The 25,182-nt window shown below is 38.9% G+C and overlaps 1 protein-coding gene across 1 annotated transcript; it reads right to left on the bottom strand.

The window, feature by feature from the left end:
- Positions 1-180: 180 nt before the first annotated feature.
- LOC130917830 (uncharacterized) lies at positions 181-25,049 on the bottom strand. The gene is made up of 4 exons (XM_057839564.1): positions 24,985-25,049; positions 6,417-6,855; positions 2,794-3,045; positions 181-2,711 (listed from the first exon to the last, which is right to left on the bottom strand). The coding sequence occupies exons 2-4, from the start codon at positions 6,778-6,780 to the stop codon at positions 2,701-2,703; spliced, it is 627 nt and encodes a 208-aa protein (XP_057695547.1). The 5' UTR covers positions 6,781-6,855; positions 24,985-25,049; the 3' UTR covers positions 181-2,700.
- Positions 25,050-25,182: the final 133 nt, after the last annotated feature.

Raw genomic sequence — 25,182 nt, 5'->3', positions numbered from 1 at the left:
ACAAGCACACTCGTATCATTTTCCTAAACAAATAGCTATAGAATTCATGGGCTGCAAGACCACTTGATGGTGCTATAGAGCATATGAACAACCAACAACTGTACATAGAGACATCACAAAGTATTTGAAACACGCCCCCCCACCCAAAAAACCCAGCCAAAATAGGCTAAGCATCAAAAGTTTTTAAAAGCATTTATAAAATGGCAGCGACAACTGTCTCTGATGTTTAACTCGGAAAAAGCAAAGTTTTTTTTTTCTTTTTTTTTTCTTGAGTTTAACATCGGAGACTGACAACCCATAGCAAATGATGATGTAAATTATCTTTTTAGCGTAGCTAGATAATATGGTGTCTTTTGTGCCTGCCAAAACAAAACATTTCCACAAACGTCTTGTTCCTTAATGTGTTCATTTATAACATTTTAACTACAGCTGTCAAAATTATCGCGTTAACGGGCGGTAATTAATTTTAATTAATCACGTTAAAATATTTGACGCAATTAACGCACATGTCCCGCTCAGACAGATTTAAATGTCAGAAGAGTGAAATGCCCACTTGTTAATTGTGTTTTATGGAGTTTTGCCGCCCTCTGCTGGCGCTTGGATGCGACTGATTTTATAGCCTTCAGCACCCATGAGCATTGTGTAAGTAATTATTGACATCAACAATGGCGGGCTACTAGTGTATTTTTTGATTGAAAATTTTACAATTTTTATTAAAACGAAAACATTAAGAGGGGTTTTAATATAAAATTTCTATAACTTGTACTAACATTTATCTTTTAAGAACTACAAGTCTTTCTATCCATGGATCGCTTAAACAGAATGTTAATAATGTTAATGCCATCTTGTTGATTTATTGTTATAATAAACAAATACAGTCCTTATGTACCGTATGTTGAATGTATACATCCATCTTGTGTCTTATCTTTCCATTCCAACAATTTATTTTACAGAATATATATATAATTTACAGAAAAATATGGCATATTTTATAGATGTTTGAATTGCGATTAATTGCGATTAATTATGATTAATTAATTTTTTAAGCTGTAATTAACTCGATTAAAAATTTTAATCGTTTGACAGCCCTAATTTTAACATAACATCATGTGACTGAACGAGTAATCTGACTGAATGCTAGGTAGTGTAGGTCCTCACACCACAATGCTGACATTGGATCGGCAGAGATAATTAGGTCTGATTGGTTCAAATGCACATTTTCTGGAACAGCACAAAAAAAAAAAAATAGAAAAACTAAAAAAGACAAAAGCTTGTTGAACTGATGCAATAAAGGGCAATGCAACAGAAAATTGATCAGCTCTTTAAGAGAAAAAAAAAAGCTGAAGAGGATTATTTATTTTATCTGCTGTGCATCATTTTTGACTCGTCAAGTGTCATTGAAATTCTCACTGGAGGTAAAAGGACTATGAATGAACATGTGTGGAACTATGTACTTAGCAAAAAACAGGTGAAATAACTAAAAACGTATAATATTCTAGATCTTGAAAGTAGCCACCCTTTGCTCTGATTAATTTTTTGTACACTCTTGCCATTCTCTTGATGAGCTTCAAGAGGGAGTCCCCTAGAGTGTTTTTTGAATTTACAGCAGTATGCCTTTTCAGGGTTGATTAATGGAATATATTGCTTTATCCATGTGGTTGGGACCTTCATTTATGTGCATTGAATTAGGTGTGTCCAAACTTTTGGCCTGTATTGCATGTTTATTATTTATTAACAATTTTATTATTATATAAAAAAGTAAATGTTTAATTTACCTTCAATTTTAATGTACATCCAATGTTCTTAAGTAGTTACAATTGAGGTTTTCTATTTAGATGTGAGGAAATGGCGGGTTTAGGGGATGGAAGGCTGGGGTTACTGCCGTTTCTGTTAACTTTTATTTTGCAAATCATTGAAAAAAATGCGTTACAGGAATAACTGTGCCAAAAGCAGTTTTGTCTGCATTTCAGTGATTTTAGGAGGTTCCTCTAGAATTTTAGTCCAAAACCAAATAAATTCTAGCCACTTTTACCCCTGTTAATAATAAAAAGATCTGGTAATTCTACAATGAAGCAGATTTCAAATTATAACAATGCACGAGACGAATACAAAAATCTTACTTGAAACTATTCAGATTTAGTTTGGACACTGAGTGAACAACAACGAAAAGAAAGAAGCATCAAACTATTTCAGATGCCACCAATCAGAAGGTAAGTTATGTAAGTTAGGTGTGTGCTCTTTCATGATTGTTTAAATCTCCCCTCCGGGTGTATGTTTTACCACAAACTGAGCAGAGAAAAGGCTTTAATCCAGTGTGTGTATATGTGTGTCCTGTTAAATCTTTCTTACAACCAAATCTTTTATTGCAAACTGAGCAGACGAAAGGCTTCTCTCCAGTGTGTATTCGTGTGTGTGTTTTCAAATTTCCTGCCTGGGTGAATTTTTTACCACAAATTGTGCATTGAAAAGGCTTTTCTCCAGTATGTGTCCTCACGTGTGCCGACAACTTTTGCTTACGACAAAATCTTTTATCACAAAATGAGCAGGCAAATGGCTTCTCTACAGTGTGTGTTTTTTCATGCCTCGTTACATCAGCCTCATAAGTGAATCTTTTGCCACAAAATGGGCAGGCAAAGGGTTTCCAACTCAAGCATTCTTCAACATCTTCCTCATCGGTGCTAAAGTCAGAAGAGTGTGACGTTACGTCGGTGCTAAAGTCAGAAGAGTGTGACGTTACGTCATCGCTGTCCGAGAGCGGCACCGAGAGGTCGTCCGGTTGCGATCGTCCCTCACCTTTTGTTGTCGGATGTTGAAACGAGTTGCTGCTCGCTGGTTTCGCTGTTCTGATCTCTTCGCTTTGACCTTCGTCTTTGCTCTTCACACTGACAGTCACTGAAAACGTTGTGATTTCATCTTCCTGTTCTTCTTTAACGTAGAGAGTCTCTGGCTCTGCCTTCTGTATGACGTACGCCATCTGTGACTCTTCCTCCTGTTTAACGTGGGGGGGATCGTGCTCCTTAGGGCGAAGATCTTCCACTGTGACGTCTGCGGGACACAGGATTTTAAAAAATATCACTTGAATTGCCAGAGTCTACATCGAATCCTGTGGGCTCCAATCACCCTCATGTTATGAATTTACATTAGTTTATTTAGTTTATCACTTGAAGACCTCCATCCATTTGAAGTAAGAGAGTGGCAGCGAACAGTTCAGACATTATTTCTGTATATTTTTTCCAGTAGGGATTCGATCATTTTGGTCTAATATTATGACATGATAGATTATATAGTGTATTAATTAGCGATAGGACTGAATGTACCGAGGCTACTACGTTAACGAGTAATGGGAGGGCTTTGCCACAAAGCGTGACTCGAGGCGAGCCTTATTTGGCCAAAACTTTAAGCCACACTGGTGGGCTGTACCACGTAACTGCTTCAGAATGTGGTTTGACAGGTATTGCAAATGCATTACTGACTACAGTACAAAGCGACAGCAAAATGCAATAGTGAACTGTTACGTTTTTGTGGGTTCCGGGCTGTGAACCAAATACTGTAGTAATGCTATTATTTCGGAATAAAAATGAATAATTAGTTATCCTTACACCACTTGTTGCATTTTGTTCATATACTGTACTATCACAAGCACATTCATATCATTTTCCTAAACAAGTACTGTAGCTAAATATTTGGTGATCTCTTGGGCTTCAAGACTACTTAATGGCACCATAAAGCAAATAAACCAACACGAAGCTTTGAACCCATTGGCTAAAAAGCTTCATTGCTTCAATAACAGATCATATAGGTGACGTTGTGCTGACAAATGATATACCAAGATATCCAGGGCATGTTAAACATGTTTACAACATATATAGAGACATAACAAAATATCTGAAACAAAAGAAAAACACAGCAAAAAAATGCTTAAGGGTTGAGCAGCATTTATAAAACTGCAGCGGCAACTGTCTCTAACTGATACTCCAATACGTGGTTGCCTGTCAATGTTCATTAAAAAATGTTGGAAACCTTTATTTATTTATTTATTTTTCGGATTAAAACTTGGGAATTTTACATACAAAAACATTTGTCCTCATCTAATTTTCGTCAATTGAGGATACATCTTTTCGTCAAAACTAGATGAAGACAATCATTTTAAAATGGTTGTTTTGAAAATAATGAAAACATAGCTAAAACGTCGAAGCATTTTCATCCAAAAGACTTAAGAAAATAAAAAGGGCTGCCAAAAAAAACACACTGGTATTATTATAATTTATTGTTAGCATGATTCCATAGTTGCCCAATTGTGTTGAAATATGAGAATTAATGCAATGCAAATACTGCTGGTATAATATAACAACCCTTTTTTTTTTATAGAACAGAGAAGAGTTCTAAAAACAGTTCACAATAAAGGAAGACAGTCAGTAATGAACAAAAATATATGGTAGTAATCATAAAAGGTCCAGTAATTCTAAGGGTTGAGCAGCATTTATAAAACGGCAGCGGCAACTGTCTCTGACTGATACTCCAATACGTGGTTGCCTGTCAATGTTCATTAAAAAATGTTGGAAACCTTTATTTATTTATTTATTTTTCGGATTAAAACTTCGGAATTTTACAGACAAAAACATTTGTCCTCATCTAATTTTCGTCAATTGAGGATACATCTTTTAAAGGAAGACAGTCAGTAATGAACAAAAATATACGGTAGTAATCATAAAAGGTCCAGTAATTCTAAAAGGAAGCAGATTTCAAATGATTACAATGCATACAATGGATAAGGCAATATTCCCTGAAACTGCTATTCAGATAAATTTTGGAACTGAACAAAACACAAAAACAAGGAAAGCATCAAACTACAGGTAGTTCCCGGTTTACAGACAACTTCCGTTTATACGGTGGCGATGTAACCTGGATTTCTGCGTATATCGGAATTAACCCTTTAAATACCTCTAAACACCCTCTAAAAAAACCTATTCAAAAACATGTATTATACATCATTGTACTGTCCTCGCCAAGACGTTGGAGCTAAGTCATTGCTAAGACAGTGAGCTAAGCTCCGAAATGACAATGTCAGACGTCCGAGTGGTTTTCTGAATTTATTTAGCTGCTCATGACATCAACACTTGCAGAATTAAACTAAAATAAAAATGAAATTAAATCACTCTCATCTTTATTAACAGCAATTCAAATTTGTGTTTACAAGTAGCTGCTGCTACAGCAATAACAAACGATTAGCATGTATCAATTAGCGTCCGCACATTATCAAAACAATCACATAAACTCGCCCCAAGTATTCGACCACAATTCAAAACGCAAAATAAACAGTAGAAAAGGGATTATATACAGCCATCGCCTCCGGATGCTTCACAAGCAACAAATGCGCGCGCAGGCTGTCACCTCTATCACTCGGCTGCTCTGTGTGTAGGGTGGGTGCATCTGTACATGCGCTCGCTTCTTGTTCTATGCTTCCTTCGCCAAAATAAAAGCATGCATCACAAAACAAAAGTCAACATTTAAAAAAGAAAAAAATATGACGAGACGCAGGTGTTGTAAAGTTGGAATCGTGGAAGTCGGGTCCGTCGTAACCCGAGGACTTCATATATTTCAAATACCGGCAATCAGAAGTAAAATAGTGAAAAGCGGTAAGTAGGTTATGTGAGTAAGTTAGTTGTGTGTTCTTGAGTGATTGTTTAATTCTCCTTTCCGGGTGAATCTTTTACCACAAACTGAGCAGGGAAAAGGCTTTTCTCCAGTGTGTGTATACGTGTGTCTTGTTAACTGTTGACGCCAAGAAAATGTTTTCTCGCAAACCGTGCAAGCAAAAGGCTTCTCTCCAGTGTGTGTTCTTGTGTGTTTGTCTAAATTTCCTTTCTCGGTGAACCTTTTACCACAACACATGCAGACAAAAGGCTTTTCGCCAGTGTGTGTACTCGTGTGTGTTGTCAACTGTTGCTTCCGGCAAAATCTTTTATCGCAAAATGTGCAGATGAAAGGCTTTTCTCCAGTGTGTGTACTCATGTGTGTTGTTAGCTGTTGCTTTCGACAAAATCTTTTATCGCAAAATGAGCAGGCGAAGGGTTTCTCTCGAGTGTGTGTTCTTGTGTGTTCGTTCAAATGTCCCTTGTCGGTGAATCGTTTACCGCAAAATGTGCAGGCAAAAGGTTTCCCCTCGGTGTGTGCACGCGTGTGTCTTTTTAGGTGTTTCTTCCAAGAAAATCTTTGATCGCAAATTGTGCAAGCAAAAGGCTTTTCTCCGGTGTGTGTTCTTGCGTGCCTGGTTAAATCAGTCTCAGAATTGAATCTTTTACCACAAAATGTGCAGAGAAAAGGCTTTTCTGCAGTGTGTGTTCTCGTGTGTATGATTACATTTTCCATGGTAGTGATTTTTTTCTCACAAACAGTGCAGGCAAAGGGTTTCCCACCTTGGCATTCTTTTGTGTTTCTTTGCGATGATGACTTGTTGAAAGATTTCGAAGACTTTTGGTCAAAGTCAACATCCTCCTCAATAGTGTCAGTGTCAGAAGAGTGTAACGTTACGTCGTCGCTGTCCGAGAGTGCAGCGAAGATGCCGTCCGACTGCAATCGTCCCTCGCCTTTTGTTGTCAGGTGTTGAAACGAGCTGTCGCCCGAAGATTTTGCTACTCCGCTCTTTTCACTTGGACCTTCATATTCTTCACTCTTCACACTGACAGTCATAGGACACTTTGTGATTTCATCTTCCCGTTCTTCTTCTTTAATTTGAAAGCTGAGGATCTCTGGCTCCGTCTCCCGTTTAATGTCCGACATCTCAGACTCTTGTTTAATGAAGAGGGGGCGGGGGAATGGGGTGGCGCTTCTGTGGGTGAAAATCTTCAGTGACGTCTGTGGGATGAAAGTATAACATAATTAGCATTCCTTTCTAAGCGTCCATGGCCATGCCCACACAAAAATCTCTAAACAGATGATGTCACAAGTATGTTATCAAGTATGTTATCCATCGGCTTTCTATTGTCATTCTTTCAACATATACTACCGTATTTTTCGGACTATAAGTCGCACCTGAGTATAAGTCGCACCAGCCATAACATGCCCAACGAAGAGGAAAAAAACCTATAAGTCGCCCCAGAGTATAAGTCGCATTTTTGAGGGAAATTTACTTGATAAAATCCAACACATAGAACAGATATGTCATCTTGAAAGTCAATTTAATATAAAAATACAATAGAGAACAACATGCTGAATAAGTGTACAGTATGATGTTACAAGATGCATGAACACTGAAATGTGAATATACTGTCCTTACCAGGATGCTACGGCTCGGCCCTTCCTGGCTATACAGCGAGCTAAACTCCCAAATGACGATGCTGGACGTCCGTATAATTTGCTGAATCAATTTCCTCCTTGATACCAAACAGGTTCGTATCTACTACAGCAATGACACAAACGGTTAGCATGCGTTCGCTAGCATTAGCACATCGTTCAAACAACCACACAACTGGCTCTAAGTGTCCGATCGAGGGTGGAAAACACACAACAACAGAAAAGATGATACACACAGGCGTTGCCTCTGTAGAGATATTTTACAAGCATAAACAATGAACGTAGATTCGTAGCCGTGTCTCTCTTGCTCTCTCTCTGTCTCTCTCTCGCCCACTCGCTCAGAGACGCTGCGTAGCTGTCTGTCTTCTTCTGGCGTGTGAGCGCTCTTCTTCGCGTAAACAAGTGTGAGTGCGCCCCCACGTGGGTATGAAAGCGCCACAAACTAAAAGCATGCATTTCAATATAAAAAAGTCAATAATAAAATTGAACACACATTGCCAAAGGCAGAACGCGAACGTGGCCATAGCTATTAAGAGTTATTCAGATAACTATAGCATAAAGAACATGCTAACAAGTTTACCAAACCATCAGTGTCACTCCAAAACACCAAAATAACATGTGAAATTATATCATAATGTGTTAATAATTTCATGCATAGGTCGTTCTTGAATATAAGTCGCACCCCCAGCCAACCTATGAAAAAAACTGCGACATATAGTCCGAAAAATACGGTAACTAGCACAGCAATAGAAAGCTAAGCATGATCACCAATTACGGTTATACTTTTGTCTTTTAAAATACTCACCCGTTCCCTTAATATGCATTTTAGAGCTGAAACGATTACTCAAATGATTTGAAATTTTAAAAATTGATCGAGGAATTTTCCCTGCCCCGAAGAATCCTTTAATTTTGCCAGCTCGAAGCATGACGTTTGGCCGGATTACTTTTTAGGCGGCACAACGCGCTGACGTCACGTGCGTATCGGAAGAAGACAATGCGGCGGATATATTTGATTTCAACCATGCATGAATATAGAGGTAACGACAAAGAAGCCGATGAAAGCAAAGAAAAAGGCACCATGAAAAAGCAGAAAATGTCAAAAGTGTGGGAGCATTTTAAGCTGGACACCAAGACGAACACTGTTTCATGTAGTCACTGTAAGACAGCGCTTTCATAACACTACAGCACGTCTTCTATACCGCAGCGCCACCGAAGGCACCCAGTTAATGTAGCGCTAATAAATCAGAATAATGTTACTGTACCTTGCTAATGTAACGTTAGCCCTGCAAAAGGCTAGGTTTCTATCAATTATGACTACTGTCGATCCGTGGTCAACGCGTCTTTCATACAGGCTTTATTTAATCTGTAAAAACAACACAATAGAGTGATGAGGGTGTAAAATAAAAACATAATAAAGCTAACTGTCAATTTTAGCTCAGTATTCATTGATGGATAAAACACCAGGTAGCACTGGTGGCTAATGTTCTCCAATATATTTATTTAATACATTCATACATTTATTTTGAACACTGCAAAAACTCAAAATCCTATTAGGACTTACAATTTAAACCACCTTAAAATGAATAGAACTTAAAAATAGCTTGACACAAATAGAAATTCAATTGAAAAACTTTGGGAAAACACCTTACTTTTAAGTGACATGTGTTGTCAAGCGTAATGACATTTTTAGGTGAGAAATAAGATTTTTTTTTGGTAAGATTTTTGAGTGAAAGCAGTGAATTTTCTTTTTTTCTAGTCACATCTGAGATGCAATTGTTGGATGTTTTCAACAATGTACATCTACAATAGAGACATTGTCTAAAAATGTTCTTTTCTCTCATACATTTATAATGGCTCTTTACCTAAAACGAAATGTTTAATCCGATTACCTGATTAATTGATGGAATTTTTAGTAGAATACTCGATTGTTAAAGGATCGACAACTGCAGCCTTTATACATTTATACTGTATATGGTGGAAAACACAGACAAGACTGAAAAAGCAGTTTCTGCTCTTGCACTCCTCTTTAATAGAAACTGCTGTATTTTAAGCCAAAACAACTGTCGTGTTTGATGGAAAAATGTGTCTATATGCTGCCACAGCAGATTCATGGTGCATTAAGCCCCCCGAACTATTTTTAATTTGTCTGTTTTACCCTAGAGAACCCCTTTTACAGACCTCGAGCAACCACTTTTGTTTCAACCCAGCCATAAAACGAAGGTAATTAATTATATTTATGATTCAAAATGTTCGTCATTTTTAGCTTCGAATCATTAATTGATGTCTAAGATTTCGTTTAAAAAATATAACGTCTTTAAAAAATTATTCATTCACATATTTTAAACTTTTAAACAAGTTACGTCACAATGAAAAAAATGGGGTCTGTAAAAAAGTCACGGATATATCGCTTAATTAATTGTTGTTTTTTTTTTTTTGTTACAGTCGCATTTTCTCCAATATGTGAGATGAATACTCGATCCAAACAAAGAAAATTGAAAAAAAAAAAAAAAGGTTTAAAAGGGTAAATATATGAAAAAGAAATTCTCGACCACTACTTGATGTCTGCGATTTCTGCATCGCGACCCTTGTTATAGACCCTACTCACCAACGTCACAAAATGACGTGTCGCTGTATCCGGCCGCCATATTGTCCGTCATTTTTTAGCCCTATTCTCAATGGTTTCAATTAGTCGTGCAATTTATAGAGCAATTCATGGAAGCCCCGGTGTTATCTGACACTGTAAACTCATTGGATGCGTTGCATAAAAGGCGTTATGTGGAAAAGCTTCAGTTTATCCATTCGCCAGATCCATATTTGATGCCTAAAACGATGTTTTTCGACCCCCTGTCTCCACTGTCTCTGCCTGACATCTGCTACCCTGATATTTACAAATATCTTGTCCACACAAAATCAGCCTATTCTCACGAAAGTTTGAAAAACTTTAAGAGCTTGGAGGCTTATAAATACTTCGTTGCTGGTTGGGTGAAACAGGTCCTCGTCCACAAAAATTCGGCAGGAATCTATCTTGTGCTCGGGAAGGTGAGTTACGAAATTTTCAATTCAAAATCTTTTGTTCTTGCTAACATCCACTGTCAAGTCTAATGTATTTCATGTCATTTGTCAATGGAGCTAGGGCTTTTAATGTTTATATGGTTTAGCGATAGCACTCTCACTACATACATATATAATATGTAATAAATATGAAGTGCGATAGCACTACTCCAGATTGTCCCTAGTTGAATTTATTTTTTGGCTTTTGACCTCAATAGTGAAATTGTAAATTAATTGTATGACAACTGTCTTATTATCCCCTTATAATTATATATTTTCAGGTAGTTCATTCACAACGTCTGAGTGTATGTTGTCGGCGATTAGCCTAGCAATGATCTTAATTGTGGTTGTCAGCCCAAAACCCTCTAAATATATATTAAATGCATCTTACCAGATATAAAATGACTACTACATAATCTGTGGTAATCGTTTGGAGCCCAGTTTTCTTGTCGAATTGCAGCAGCCCATCTCGCTCTCCTCTCCGGGTCTCTCGGAATCTGGTAGCACTTTAAGTCTCTCCGTCTATCTTCTCTGTTATTGCAACCAACCGCCACACACGCCTTCACCATTTTGATTATTAATGTTAACGAGCAGAAAAACACGCCCATAATAGGAGGAATTTACCTAGCGGTAATGCATCAACAGTGACGAGTTGACGGACAATATGGCGCGGGGGCGTGGTTGTGATGTCATGTGAGTAGGGTCTATACTACCATGTTTCTGTAACACCCCTAATATAGGGTGATCCCATTTGCCTGTGGGAAATGTGTCATGTGGTATATTTGAAAGAAAAGGGAAAAAATGTGATTTAATTTAATTATATTTACTTTTCTAATGATGTCAAAAGTGTAAATGTCAAGGCAATATTTATGTTGAATATTATTTTTCTTTAATGAAAACGGACGCTAGTTTTTAAAGGCTAGCGGACACTAACTTTGTAAGCTAACGGGTACCACAAAACAATATGTTTGACCGTGCATCGGCGCCATTGTGTGTGACGCAGTTAATGTTGAAACGTTAGATAGCAAATATAATGTACATATTGTACATGTTTGGAGATGTTAGCGATATAATAAGAATATTGTTTAGTAAATTGCTCTTTGTGTCTTAGTGGTTTTGTTAACCAAGAATACTTATCACCTAATTTCATTCGTTGCAGCAGACCTGTATTAAATACAGCCATGTATTAGACAATGTCTATCCTAATGCACAGAGGTGAAATATTATTTAACCAGTATTATACTGTGACCAAAGGTAATTTTATAATTACAAAACAAGTTTATTGGATAGCTATTATTACCTTGGTCTTTCCAAAGGAAAGAACAAGGTAATGATATTCTACAACTTTATTGTACTTATTATTATTACCTTGGTCTTTCTGAAAGAAAGAACAAGGTATTGTTATTGTGCAACTTTATTGTACTTATTATTTATTCATCTTATTCTCCGCGTTTTTTTGAGCCAACGCACAGCCCAAACCGTAGCACCGATCGGCACAGTTCAAGTATCGGCACGACCGGAATTTTCGCGTGACGATGGGAATTTTTCAAACCGCCACGAAAAATTTTCCGTTCGCCCGTAAACGGCAATTTTCCGAAAAACAAAAAAAGTTTCAAAATGTATCTAGTCCTACAATTTTTGACCAAATCACATAATTTGGGCATCAAAAATTCCGGGACGGTGAGGGGCATAAAAGTTGTATACAGAATTTGGCAAAAATTTACGGTTCCCCGGAAATTTGCCAAAAACTTTCCTATTCATTTTGAATGGAAAAAAAACGCGCGCTTCACAGCCCGAACCGTTAGACCGATCGGCACCGTTCAAGTATCGGCACGACCGGAATTTTCGCGTGACACAGGAAACTTTACAAATGGCCCCGAAAATTTTTCCGTTCGTCCGTAAACGGCAATTTTCCGTGAAAAAAAAAAAAGTTTCAAAATGTATCTAGTCCTACAATTTTTGACCAAATCACATAATTTGGGCATCAAAAATTCCGGGACGGTGAGGGGCATAAAAGTTGTATACAGAATTTGGAAAAAAATTACGCTTCCTCGGAAATTTGCCAAAAACTATCCCATTCATTTCGAATGGGAAAAGTCCCATTCACTTCCAATGGGATTTCCAATGGAATTTACATTGCATTGATGCCATTGACGGCCATGCATGTCGAATCTACTGATGCCAATGTACTTGGATTCAATTGACTATATGAATGTCGATGCCATTGACGGCCATGGACGTCCAAAATTTTTCCCATTCATTTTCAATGGGGAAAAAACAAAATTTCCCCAAATCAACAGAAAATGACCAGATATCAATAGGACGTGTCCCCCAAACTTCCCCAATTCCATTGACGCTTATGAAGGGTGCCGCCATTGACTTCCATGGACGTCCAAAATTTTTCCCATTCATTTTCAATGGGGAAAAAACTACATTTCTCCAAATCAACAGAAAATGACCAGATATCAATAGGACGTATATCCCAAACGTCCCCAATTCCATTGACGCTTATGGGGGGTGCTGCCATTGACGTCCATGGACGTCCAAAATTTTACCCATTCATTTTCAATGGGAAATTTTTTTTTTTCCCCAAATCAACAGAAAATGACTAGATATCAATAGGACCTGTCCCCCAAATGTCCCCGATTGCATTGCTGCTTATGGAGGGTGATGCCATTGACGTCCACGGACGTCCAAACTTCCCATTCATTTCCAATGGCATTTCTTCATGTTTGTTCATTCTATTGATGCCAATGTACTTGGTATCCATTGACGCTTATGTAAGTTGATACCATTGACGTCCATGGACGTCCAAAATTTTTCCCATTCATTTTCAATGGGAATTTTTTTTTTCCCCCAAATCAACAAAAAATGACCAGATATCAATCGGACGTGTCCCCCAAACTTCTCCAAATCCATTGACGCTTATGAAGGGTGCCGCCATTGACGGCCATGGACGTCCAATTCTCCCAATCTTTTCTAATGGCTTTTACTTTGTTTAGTGCCATTGACTGGCATTATGGTCCATTCTATTGATAGACCTGAGTGGGGCTAAGATTTGTATCTCCACAGAGGAAAGACCAAGGTGTGTAATTTCTCCCGAAATTGCAGTTTCTAGTTATTATTATTATTTATTCATCTTATTCTCCGCGTTTTTTTGAGCCAACGCACAGCCTAAACCGTAGCCCCGATCGGCACCGTTCAAGTATCGGCATGACCGGAATTTTCGCGTGACGATGGGAATTTTTCAAAACGCCACGAAAAATTTTCCGTTCGCCCGTAAACGGCAATTTTCCGAAAAAAAAAAAAAGTTTAAAAATGTATCTAGTCCTACAATTTTTGACCAAATCACATAATTTGGGTATCAAAAATTCCGGGACGGTGAGGGGCATAAAAGTTGTATACAGAATTTGGAAAAAACTTACGGTTCCCCAGAAATTTGCCAAAAACTCTCCCATTCATTTCTAATGGGAAAAGTTCCCATTCACTTTCAATGGAATTTACATTGCATTGATGCCATTGACGGCCATGCATGTCGAATCTACTGATGCCAATGTACTTGGATCCTATTGACTATATGGATGTCGATGCCATTGACGGCCATGGACGTCCAAAAATTTTCCCATTCATTTTCAATGGGGAAAAAACAAAATTTCACCAAATCAACAGAAAATGACCAGATATCAATAGGACATGTCCCCCAAACTTCCCTGCTTCCATTGACGCTTATGGGGGGTGCTGCCATTGACGTCTATGGACGTCCAAATTTTTTCCCATTCATTTTCAATGGGATTTTTTTTTTTTTCCCAAAATCAAAAGAAAATGACTACATATCAATAGGACGTGTCCCCCAAACTTCCCCAATTACATTGACGCTTATGGAGGGTGCTGCCATTAACGGACATGGACGTCCAATTCTCCCAATCTTTTCTAATGGCTTTTACTTTGTTTAGTGCCATTGACTGGCATTATGGTCCATTCTATTGATAGACCTGAGTGGGGCTAAGATTTGTATCTCCACAGAGGAAAGACCAAGGTGTAATTTCTCCCGAAATTGCAGTTTCTAGTTTATTATTATTATTCAATAATTCTCCGCGTTTTTTTGAGCCAACGCACAGCCCAAACCGTAGCACCGATCGGCACCGTTGAAGTATCGGCACGACCGGATTTTTCGCGTGACGATGGGAATTTTTCAAACCACCACGAAAAATTTTCCGTTCGCCCGTAAACGGCAATTTTCCGAAAAATAAAAAAAGTTTCAAAATGTATCTAGTCCTACAATTTTTGACCAAATCACATAATTTGGGCATCAAAAATTCCGGGACGGTGAGGGGCATAAAAGTTGTATACAGAATTTGGCAAAAATTTACGGTTCCCCGGAAATTTGCCAAAAACTTTCCTATTCATTTTGAATGGAAAAAAAACGCGCGCTTCACAGCCCGAACCGTTAGACCGATCGGCACCGTTCAAGTATCGGCACGACCGGAATTTTCGCGTGACACAGGAAACTTTACATATGGCCCCGAAAATTTTTCCGTTCGTCCGTAAACGGCAATTTTCCGTGAAAAAAAAAAAAGTTTCAAAATGTATCTAGTCCTACAATTTTTGACCAAATCACATAATTTGGGCATCAAAAATTCCGGGACAGTGAGGGGCATAAAAGTTGTATACAGAATTTGGAAAAAAATTACGCTTCCTCGGAAATTTGCCAAAAACTATCCCATTCATTTTGAATGGGAAAAGTCCCATTCACTTCCAATGGGATTTCCAATGGAATTTACATTGCATTGATGCCATTGACGGCCATGCATGTCGAATCTACTGATGCCAATGTACTTGGATTCAAGTGACTATATAGATGTCGATGCCATTGACTGCCATGGACGTCCAAAATTTTTCCCATTCATTTTCAATGGGGAAAAAACAAAATTACCCCAAATCAACAGAAAATGACCAGATATCAATAGGACGTGTCCCCCAAACTTCCCCAATTCCATTGACGCTTATGAGGGGTGCCGCCATTGACTTACATGGACGTCCAAAATTTTTCCCATTCATTTTCAATGAGGAAAAAACTAAATTTCTCCAAATCAACAGAAAATGACCAGATATCAATAGGACGTATATCCCAAACGTCCCCAATTCCATTGACGCTTATGGGGGGTGCTGCCATTGACGTCCATGGACGTCCAAAATTTTACCCATTCATTTTCAATGGGAAATTTTTTTTTTTCCCCAAATCAACAGAAAATGACTAGATATCAATAGGACCTGTCCCCCAAATGTCCCCGATTGCATTGCTGCTTATGGAGGGTGATGCCATTGACGTCCAGGGACGTCCAAACTTCCCATTCATTTCCAATGGCATTTCTTCATGTTTGTTCATTCTTTTGATGCCAATGTACTTGGATTCCATTGACGCTTATGTAAGTTGATACCATTGACGTCCATGGACGTCCAAAATTTTTCCCATTCATTTTCAATGGGAATTTTTTTTTTTTTCCCCAAATCAACAGAAAATGACTAGATATCAATAGGACGTTTCCCCCAAATGTGCCCGATTGCATTGCTGCTTATGGAGGGTGATGCCATTGACGTCCACGGACGTCCAAACTTCCCATTCATTTCCAATGGCATTTCTTCATGTTTGTTCATTCTATTGATGCCAATGTACTTGGATTCCATTGACGCTTATGTAAGTTGATACCATTGACGTCCATGGACGTCCAAAATTTTTCCCATTCATTTTCAATGGGAAATTTTTTTTTTTCCCCAAATCAACAGAAAATGACTAGATATCATTAGGACGTGTCCCCCAAATGTCCCCGATTGCATTGCCGCTTATGGGGGGTGATGCCATTGACGTCCATGGACGTCCAAACTTCCCATTCATTTCCAAAGGCATTTCTTCATGTTTGTTCATTCTATTGATGCCAATGTACTTGGATTCCATTGACGCTTATGTAAGTTGATACCATTGACGTCCATGGACGTCCAAAATTTTTCCCATTCATTTTCAATGGGATTTTTTTTTTTTTCCCAAATCAACAGAAAATGACTAGATATCATTAGGACGTGTCCCCCAAATGTCCCCGATTGCATTGCCGCTTATGGAGGGTGATGCCATTGACGTTCATGGACGTCCAAACTTCCCATTCATATTCCAATGGCATTTCTTCATGTTTGTTCATTTTATTGATGCCAATGTACTTGGATTCCATTGACGCTTATGTAAGTTGATACCATTGACGTCCATGGACGTCCAAAATTTTTCCCATTCATTTTCAATGGGAATTTTTTTTTTTTCCCAAATCAACAGAAAATGACTAGATATCAATAGGAAGTGTCCCCCAAACTTCCCCGATTCCATTAACAATTATGGAGGGTGCTGCCATTGACGGACATGGACGTCCAATTCTCCCAATCTTTTCTAATGGCTTTAACTTTGTTTAGTGCCAATGACTGGTTATTACCTTGGTCTTTCTGAAAGAAAGAACAAGGTATTGTTATTGTGCAACTTTATTGTACTTATTATTTATTCATCTTATTCTCCGCGTTTTTTTGAGCCAACGCACAGCCCAAACCGTAGCACCGATCGGCACAGTTCAAGTATCGGCACGACCGGAATTTTCGCGTGACGATGGGAATTTTTCAAACCGCCACGAAAAATTTTCCGTTCGCCCGTAAACGGCAATTTTCCGAAAAACAAAAAAAGTTTCAAAATGTATCTAGTCCTACAATTTTTGACCAAATCACATAATTTGGGCATCAAAAATTCCGGGACGGTGAGGGGCATAAAAGTTGTATACAGAATTTGGCAAAAATTTACGGTTCCCCGGAAATTTGCCAAAAACTTTCCTATTCATTTTGAATGGAAAAAAAACGCGCGCTTCACAGCCCGAACCGTTAGACCGATCGGCACCGTTCAAGTATCGGCACGACCGGAATTTTCGCGTGACACAGGAAACTTTACAAATGGCCCCGAAAATTTTTCCGTTCGTCCGTAAACGGCAATTTTCCGTGAAAAAAAAAAAAGTTTCAAAATGTATCTAGTCCTACAATTTTTGACCAAATCACATAATTTGGGCATCAAAAATTCCGGGACGGTGAGGGGCATAAAAGTTGTATACAGAATTTGGAAAAAAATTACGCTTCCTCGGAAATTTGCCAAAAACTATCCCATTCATTTCGAATGGGAAAAGTCCCATTCACTTCCAATGGGATTTCCAATGGAATTTACATTGCATTGATGCCATTGACGGCCATGCATGTCGAATCTACTGATGCCAATGTACTTGGATTCAATTGACTATATGAATGTCGATGCCATTGACGGCCATGGACGTCCAAAATTTTTCCCATTCATTTTCAATGGGGAAAAAACAAAATTTCCCCAAATCAACAGAAAATGACCAGATATCAATAGGACGTGTCCCCCAAACTTCCCCAATTCCATTGACGCTTATGAAGGGTGCCGCCATTGACTTCCATGGACGTCCAAAATTTTTCCCATTCATTTTCAATGGGGAAAAAACTACATTTCTCCAAATCAACAGAAAATGACCAGATATCAATAGGACGTATATCCCAAACGTCCCCAATTCCATTGACGCTTATGGGGGGTGCTGCCATTGACGTCCATGGACGTCCAAAATTTTACCCATTCATTTTCAATGGGAAATTTTTTTTTTTCCCCAAATCAACAGAAAATGACTAGATATCAATAGGACCTGTCCCCCAAATGTCCCCGATTGCATTGCTGCTTATGGAGGGTGATGCCATTGACGTCCAGGGACGTCCAAACTTCCCATTCATTTCCAATGGCATTTCTTCATGTTTGTTCATTCTATTGATGCCAATGTACTTGGATTCCATTGACGCTTATGTAAGTTGATACCATTGACGTCCATGGACGTCCAAAATTTTTCCCATTCATTTTCAATGGGAAATTTTTTTTTTTCCCCAAATCAACAGAAAATGACTAGATATCATTAGGACGTGTCCCCCAAATGTCCCCGATTGCATTGCCGCTTATGGGGGGTGATGCCATTGACGTCCATGGACGTCCAAACTTCCCATTCATTTCCAAAGGCATTTCTTCATGTTTGTTCATTCTATTGATGCCAATGTACTTGGATTCCATTGACGCTTATGTAAGTTGATACCATTGACGTCCATGGACGTCCAAAATTTTTCCCATTCATTTTCAATGGAATTTTTTTTTTTTTCCCAAATCAACAGAAAATGACTAGATATCATTAGGACGTGTCCCCCAAATGTCCCCGATTGCATTGCCGCTTATGGAGGGTGATGCCATTGACGTTCATGGACGTCCAAACTTCCCATTCATTTCCAATGGCATTTCTTCATGTTTGTTCATTTTATTGATGCCAATGTACTTGGATTCCATTGACGCTTATGTAAGTTGATACCATTGACGTCCATGGACGTCCAAAATTTTTCCCATTCATTTTCAATGGGAAATTTTTTTTTTTTCCCCAAATCAACAGAAAATGACTAGATATCAATAGAACGTGTCCCCCAAACTTCCCCGATTCCATTAACAATTATGGAGGGTGCTGCCATTGACGGACATGGACGTCCAATTCTCCCAATCTTTTCTCATGGCTTTTACTTTGTTTAGTGCCATTGACTGGCATTATGGTCCATTCTATTGATAGACCTGAGTGGGGCTAAGATCTGTATCTCCACAGAGGAAAGACCAAGGTGTGTAATTTCTCCCGAAATTGCAGTTTCTAGTTATTATTATTATTCAATAATTCTCCGCGTTTTTTTGAGCCAACGCACAGCCCAAACCGTAGCACCGATCGGCACCGTTGAAGTATCGGCACGACCGGATTTTTCGCGTGACGATGGGAATTTTTCAAACCGCCACGAAAAATTTTCCGTTCGCCCGTAAACGGCAATTTTCCGAAAAATAAAAAAAGTTTAAAAATGTATCTAGTCCTACAATTTTTGACCAAATCGCATAATTTGGGCATCAAAAATTCCGGGACATTGAGGGGCATAAAAGTTGTATACAGAATTTGGCAAAAATTTACGGTTCCCCGGAAATTTGCCAAAAACTTTCCTATTCATTTTGAATGGAAAAAAAACGCGCGCTTCACAGCCCGAACCGTGAGACCGATCGGCACCGTTCAAGTATCGGCACGACCGGAATTTTCGCGTGACACAGGAAACTTTACAAATGGCCCCGAAAATTTTTCCGTTCGTCCGTAAACGGCAATTTTCCGTGAAAAAAAAAAAAGTTTCAAAATGTATCTAGTCCTACAATTTTTGACCAAATCACATAATTTGGGCATCAAAAATTCCGGGACGGTGAGGGGCATAAAAGTTGTATACAGAATTTGGAAAAAAATTACGCTTCCTCGGAAATTTGCCAAAAACTATCCCATTCATTTCGAATGGGAAAAGTTCCCATTCACTTCCAATGGGATTTCCAACGGAATTTACATTGCATTGATGCCATTGACGGCCATGCATGTCGAATCTACTGATGCCAATGTACTTGGATTCAATTGACTATATGGATGTCGATGCCATTGACGGCCATGGACGTCCAAAATTTTTCCCATTCATTTTCAATGGGGAAAAAACTACATTTCCCCAAATCAACAGAAAATGACCAGATATCAATAGGACGTGTCCCCCAAACGTCCCCAACTCCATTGAGGCTTATAGGGGGTGCTGCCATTGTCGTCCATGGACGTCCAAAATTTTTGCCATTCATTTTCAATGGGGAAAAAACTAAATTTCCCCAAATCAACAGAAAATGACCAGATATCAATAGGACGTGTCCCCCAAACGTCCCCAACTCCATTGACGCTTATGGGGGGTGCTGCCATTGACGTCCATGGACGTCCAAAAATTTTCCCATTCATTTTCAATGGGAAATTTTTTTTTTTCCCCAAATCAACAGAAAATGACTAGATATCATTAGGACGTGTCCCCCAAATGTCCCCGATTGCATTGCCGCTTATGGAGGGTGATTCCATTGACGTCCATGGACGTCCAAACTTCCCATTCATTTCCAATGGCATTTCTTCATGTTTGTTCATTCTATTGATGCCAATGTACTTGGATTCCATTGACGCTTATGTAAGTTGATACCATTGACGTCCATGGACGTCCAAAATTTTTCCCATTCATTTTCAATGGGAATTTTTTTTTTTTCCCCAAATCAACAGAAAATGACTAGATATCAATAGGACGTGTCCCCCAAATGTCCCCGATTGCATTGCCTCTTATGGAGGGTGATGCCATTGACGGCCACGGACGTCCAAACTTCCCTTTTATTTCCAATGGCATTTCTTCATGTTTGTTCATTCTATTGATGCAAATGTACTTGGATTCCATTGACGCTTATGTAAGTTGATACCACTGACGTCCATGGACGTCCAAAATTTTTCCCATTCATTTTCAATGGGAATTTTTTTTTTTTCCCCAAATCAACAGAAAATGACTAGATATCATTAGGACGTGTCCCCCAAATGTTCCCGATTGGATTGCTGCTTATGGAGGGTGATGCCATTGACGTCCACGGACGTCCAAACTTTCCATTCATTTCCAATGGCATTTCTTCATGTTTGTTCATTCTATTGATGCCAATGTACTTGGATTCCATTGACGTTTATGTAAGTTGATACCATTGACGTCCATGGACGTCCAAAATTTTCCCATTCATTTTCAATGGGAATTTTTTTTTTTCCCCAAATCAACAGAAAATGACTAGATATCATTAGGACGTGTCCCCCAAATGTCCCCGATTGCATTGCCGCTTATGGAGGGTGATGCCATTGACGTTCATGGACGTCCAAACTTCCCATTAAATCCCAATGGCATTTCTTCATGTTTGTTCATTCTATTGATGCCAATGTACTTGGATTCCATTGACGCTTATGTAAGTTGATACCATTGACGTCCATAGACGTCCAAAATTTTTCCCATTCATTTTCAATGGGAAATTTTGTTTTTTCCCCAAATCAACAGAAAATTACTAGATATCATTAGGACGTGTCCCCCAAATGTCCCCGATTGCATTGCTGCTTATGGAGGGTGATGCCATTGACGTCCATGGACGTCCAAACTTCCCATTAAATCCCAATGGCATTTCTTCATGTTTGTTCATTCTATTGATGCCAATGTACTTGGATTCCATTGACGCTTATGTAAGTTGATACCATTGACGTCCATGGACGTCCAAAAATTTTCCCATTCATTTTCAATGGGAATTTTTTTTTTTCCCCCAAATCAACAGAAAATGACTAGATATCAATAGGACGTGTCCCCCAAATGTCCCCGATTGCATTGCCTCTTATGGAGGGTGATGCCATTGACGGCCACGGACGTCCAAACTTCCCATTCATTTCCAATGGCATTTCTTCATGTTTGTTCACTCTATTGATGCCAATGTACTTGGATTCCATTGACGCTTATGTAAATTGATACCATTGACGTCCATGGACGTCCAAAATTTTTCCCATTCATTTTCAATGGGAATTTTTTTTTTTTCACCAAATCAACAGAAAATGACTAGATATCATTAGGACGTGTCCCCCAAATGTCCCTGATTGGATTGCCGCTTATGGAGGGTGATGCCATTGACGGCCATGGACGTCCAATTCTCCCAATCTTTTCTAATGGCTTTTACTTTGTTTAGTGCCATTGACTGGCATTATGGTCCATTCTATTGATAGACCTGAGTGGGGCTAAGATCTGTATCTCCACAGAGGAAAGACCAAGGTGTGTAATTTCTCCCGAAATTGCAGTTTCTAGTTATTATTATTATTATTCAATAATTCTCCGCGTTTTTTTGAGCCAACGCACAGCCCAAACCGTAGCACCGATCGGCACCGTTGAAGTATCGGCACGACCGGATTTTTCGCGTGACGATGGGAATTTTTCAAACGGCCCCGAAAAATTTTCCGTTCGCCCGTAAACGGCAATTTTCCGTGAAAAAAAAAAAAGTTTCAAAATGTATCTAGTCCTACAATTTTTGACCAAATCACATAATTTGGGCATCAAAAATTCCGGGACGGTGAGGGGCATAAAAGTTGTATACAGAATTTGGAAAAAAATTACGCTTCCTCGGAAATTTGCCAAAAACTATCCCATTCATTTCGAATGGGAAAAGTCCCATTCACTTCCAATGGGATTTCCAATGGAATTTACATTGCATTGATGCCATTGACGGCCATGCATGTCGAATCTACTGATGCCAATGTACTTGGATTCAATTGATTATATGGATGTCGATGCCATTGACTGCCATGGACGTCCAAAATTTTTCCCATTCATTTTCAATGGGGAAAAAACAAAATTACCCCAAATCAACAGAAAATGACCAGATATCAATAGGACGTGTCCCCCAAACTTCCCCAATTCCATTGACGCTTATGAAGGGTGCCGCCATTGACTTACATGGACGTCCAAAATTTTTCCCATTCATTTTCAATGGGGAAAAAACTACATTTCTCCAAATCAACAGAAAATGACCAGATATCAATAGGACGTATACCCCAAACGTCCCCAACTCCATTGACGCTTATGGGGGGTGCTGCCATTGACGTCCATGGACGTCCAAAATTTTACCCATTCATTTTCAATGGGAATTTTTTTTTTTTCCCCAAATCAACAGAAAATGACTAGATATCATTAGGACGTGTCCCCCAAATGTCCCCGATTGCATTGCCGCTTATGGGGGGTGATGCCATTGACGTCCATGGACGTCCAAACTTCCCATTCATTTCCAAAGGCATTTCTTCATGTTTGTTCATTCTATTGATGCCAATGTACTTAGATTCCATTGACGCTTATGTAAGTTGATACCATTGACGTCCATGGACGTCCAAAATTTTTCCCATTCATTTTCAATGGGATTTTTTTTTTTTCCCCAAATCAACAGAAAATGACTAGATATCATTAGGACGTGTCCCCCAAATGTCCCCGATTGCATTGCCGCTTATGGAGGGTGATGCCATTGACGTTCATGGACGTCCAAACTTCCCATTCATTTCCAATGGCATTTCTTCATGTTTGTTCATTTTATTGATGCCAATGTACTTGGATTCCATTGACGCTTATGTAAGTTGATACCATTGACGTCCATGGACGTCCAAAAATTTTCCCATTCATTTTCAATGGGAATTTTTTTTTTTTTTCCCAAATCAACAGAAAATGACTAGATATCATTAGGACGTGTCCCCCAAACTTCCCCGATTCCATTAACAATTATGAAAGGTACCGCCATTGACGTCCATGGACGTCCAAACTTCCCATTCATTTCCAATGGCATTTCTTCATGTTTGTTCATTCTATTGATGCCAATGTACTTGGATTCCATTGACGCTTATGTAAATTGATACCATTGACGTCCATGGACGTCCAAAATTTTTCCCATTCATTTTCAATGGGAATTTTTTTTTTTTCCCCAAATCAACAGAAAATGACTAGATATCATTAGGACGTGTCCCCCAAATGTCCCTGATTGGATTGCCGCTTATGGAGGGTGATGCCATTGACGGCCATGGACGTCCAATTCTCCCAATCTTTTCTAATGGCTTTTACTTTGTTTAGTGCCATTGACTGGCATTATGGTCCATTCTATTGATAGACCTGAGTGGGGCTAAGATCTGTATCTCCACAGAGGAAAGACCAAGGTGTGTAATTTCTCCCGAAATTGCAGTTTCTAGTTTGACAAATGTTATTTGCTATTGTGAGTTTACAATTGTACATGAGTGGTGTATTTGGAAAGGCACCAAAAAGTGATTGTATTTTGAAAATATGTTCAATATGTGATGATATGATGCTATATGAAAAGAGATAAAGAGAGTTTGTTTGTTGTTTGAGCAGCAACCTAAGCGCATCGTGTCTCATTATTCCAACTTCTACCTGTCACCAGGTACACATTTTTGCTACTGCGGTACACCTCGCTGGACCCGTAACATTTCACCCATTAAATCTCCCAAAAATCCAGCTGTGACCATTCACAGCTGTCTCTTGACACTCGTTGATACATGCTATATGAAGTTTTTGGATCGAAACAAGGTAACTACGCGATAATATCTCGTTAAAGTCATGGCGTCTTTAATTCTACTCTTTCATGCGCTCACCTCCAGATAGGGGTTCGCTGTTTAAAAACATTTTTTTAAAATGCCTTCCTGTTCAAAAATTTTCTTCCCCTAGAAACTTGAGCTTTTTAATGATGTATCACACATGCATATCGGACAATTTTAAAAGTTGGCCAAATTGGGGGTCTCAGAGCGGAACTTTAAGTCACCTGATTGTTTTCCGCCATAAATATTTTTTTTTACCTATTATGATGGCTTTGTGTCAAAAATACGGTCTTCCATCGTTTATTGTATTACAGTATTCCATCGCATTCTTATGCGAAGTCTCGCAGCGTCAGATATAATTAAATGTACAGCTTCACTTTCATGACCCTACTCAAAAAAATACAACACATCGTTACTAGCGTCACGCGAAACCAACGAAATACGTTACCGCGTCTTGGCTACCGAGCTAAGCTGAACAAAACCAAGGTAAGTGAGCCTGGGAAGCTTCAATTTATAGCCAAAAGGCTATGAATTTTATTCCATAAATGCTTACTTCGGTACTCACACGATGAGAATGCTTTAAAGGAGCGCGTTTGGTTAGAAGTCTGGCGCGGGTTACACAGACGTTGCGTCAAGTGAACCGGAAGTACAAGCGACCAATCACTGGGATTTCAATGTAATAGGTTGAATCGTGTGGAATGTAAGTGGGCGATTATCACTACTTAACTGGACTCCAAAAAAATCTTCATTACATAAAATAAAC

Source organism: Corythoichthys intestinalis, chromosome 1 (genome assembly GCF_030265065.1).
Source record: "Corythoichthys intestinalis isolate RoL2023-P3 chromosome 1, ASM3026506v1, whole genome shotgun sequence".
Lineage (NCBI taxonomy): Eukaryota > Metazoa > Chordata > Actinopteri > Syngnathiformes > Syngnathidae > Corythoichthys > Corythoichthys intestinalis.
Note: the sequence above shows the minus strand (reverse complement) of the source record. Positions and strands in the feature narration are given on the sequence as shown.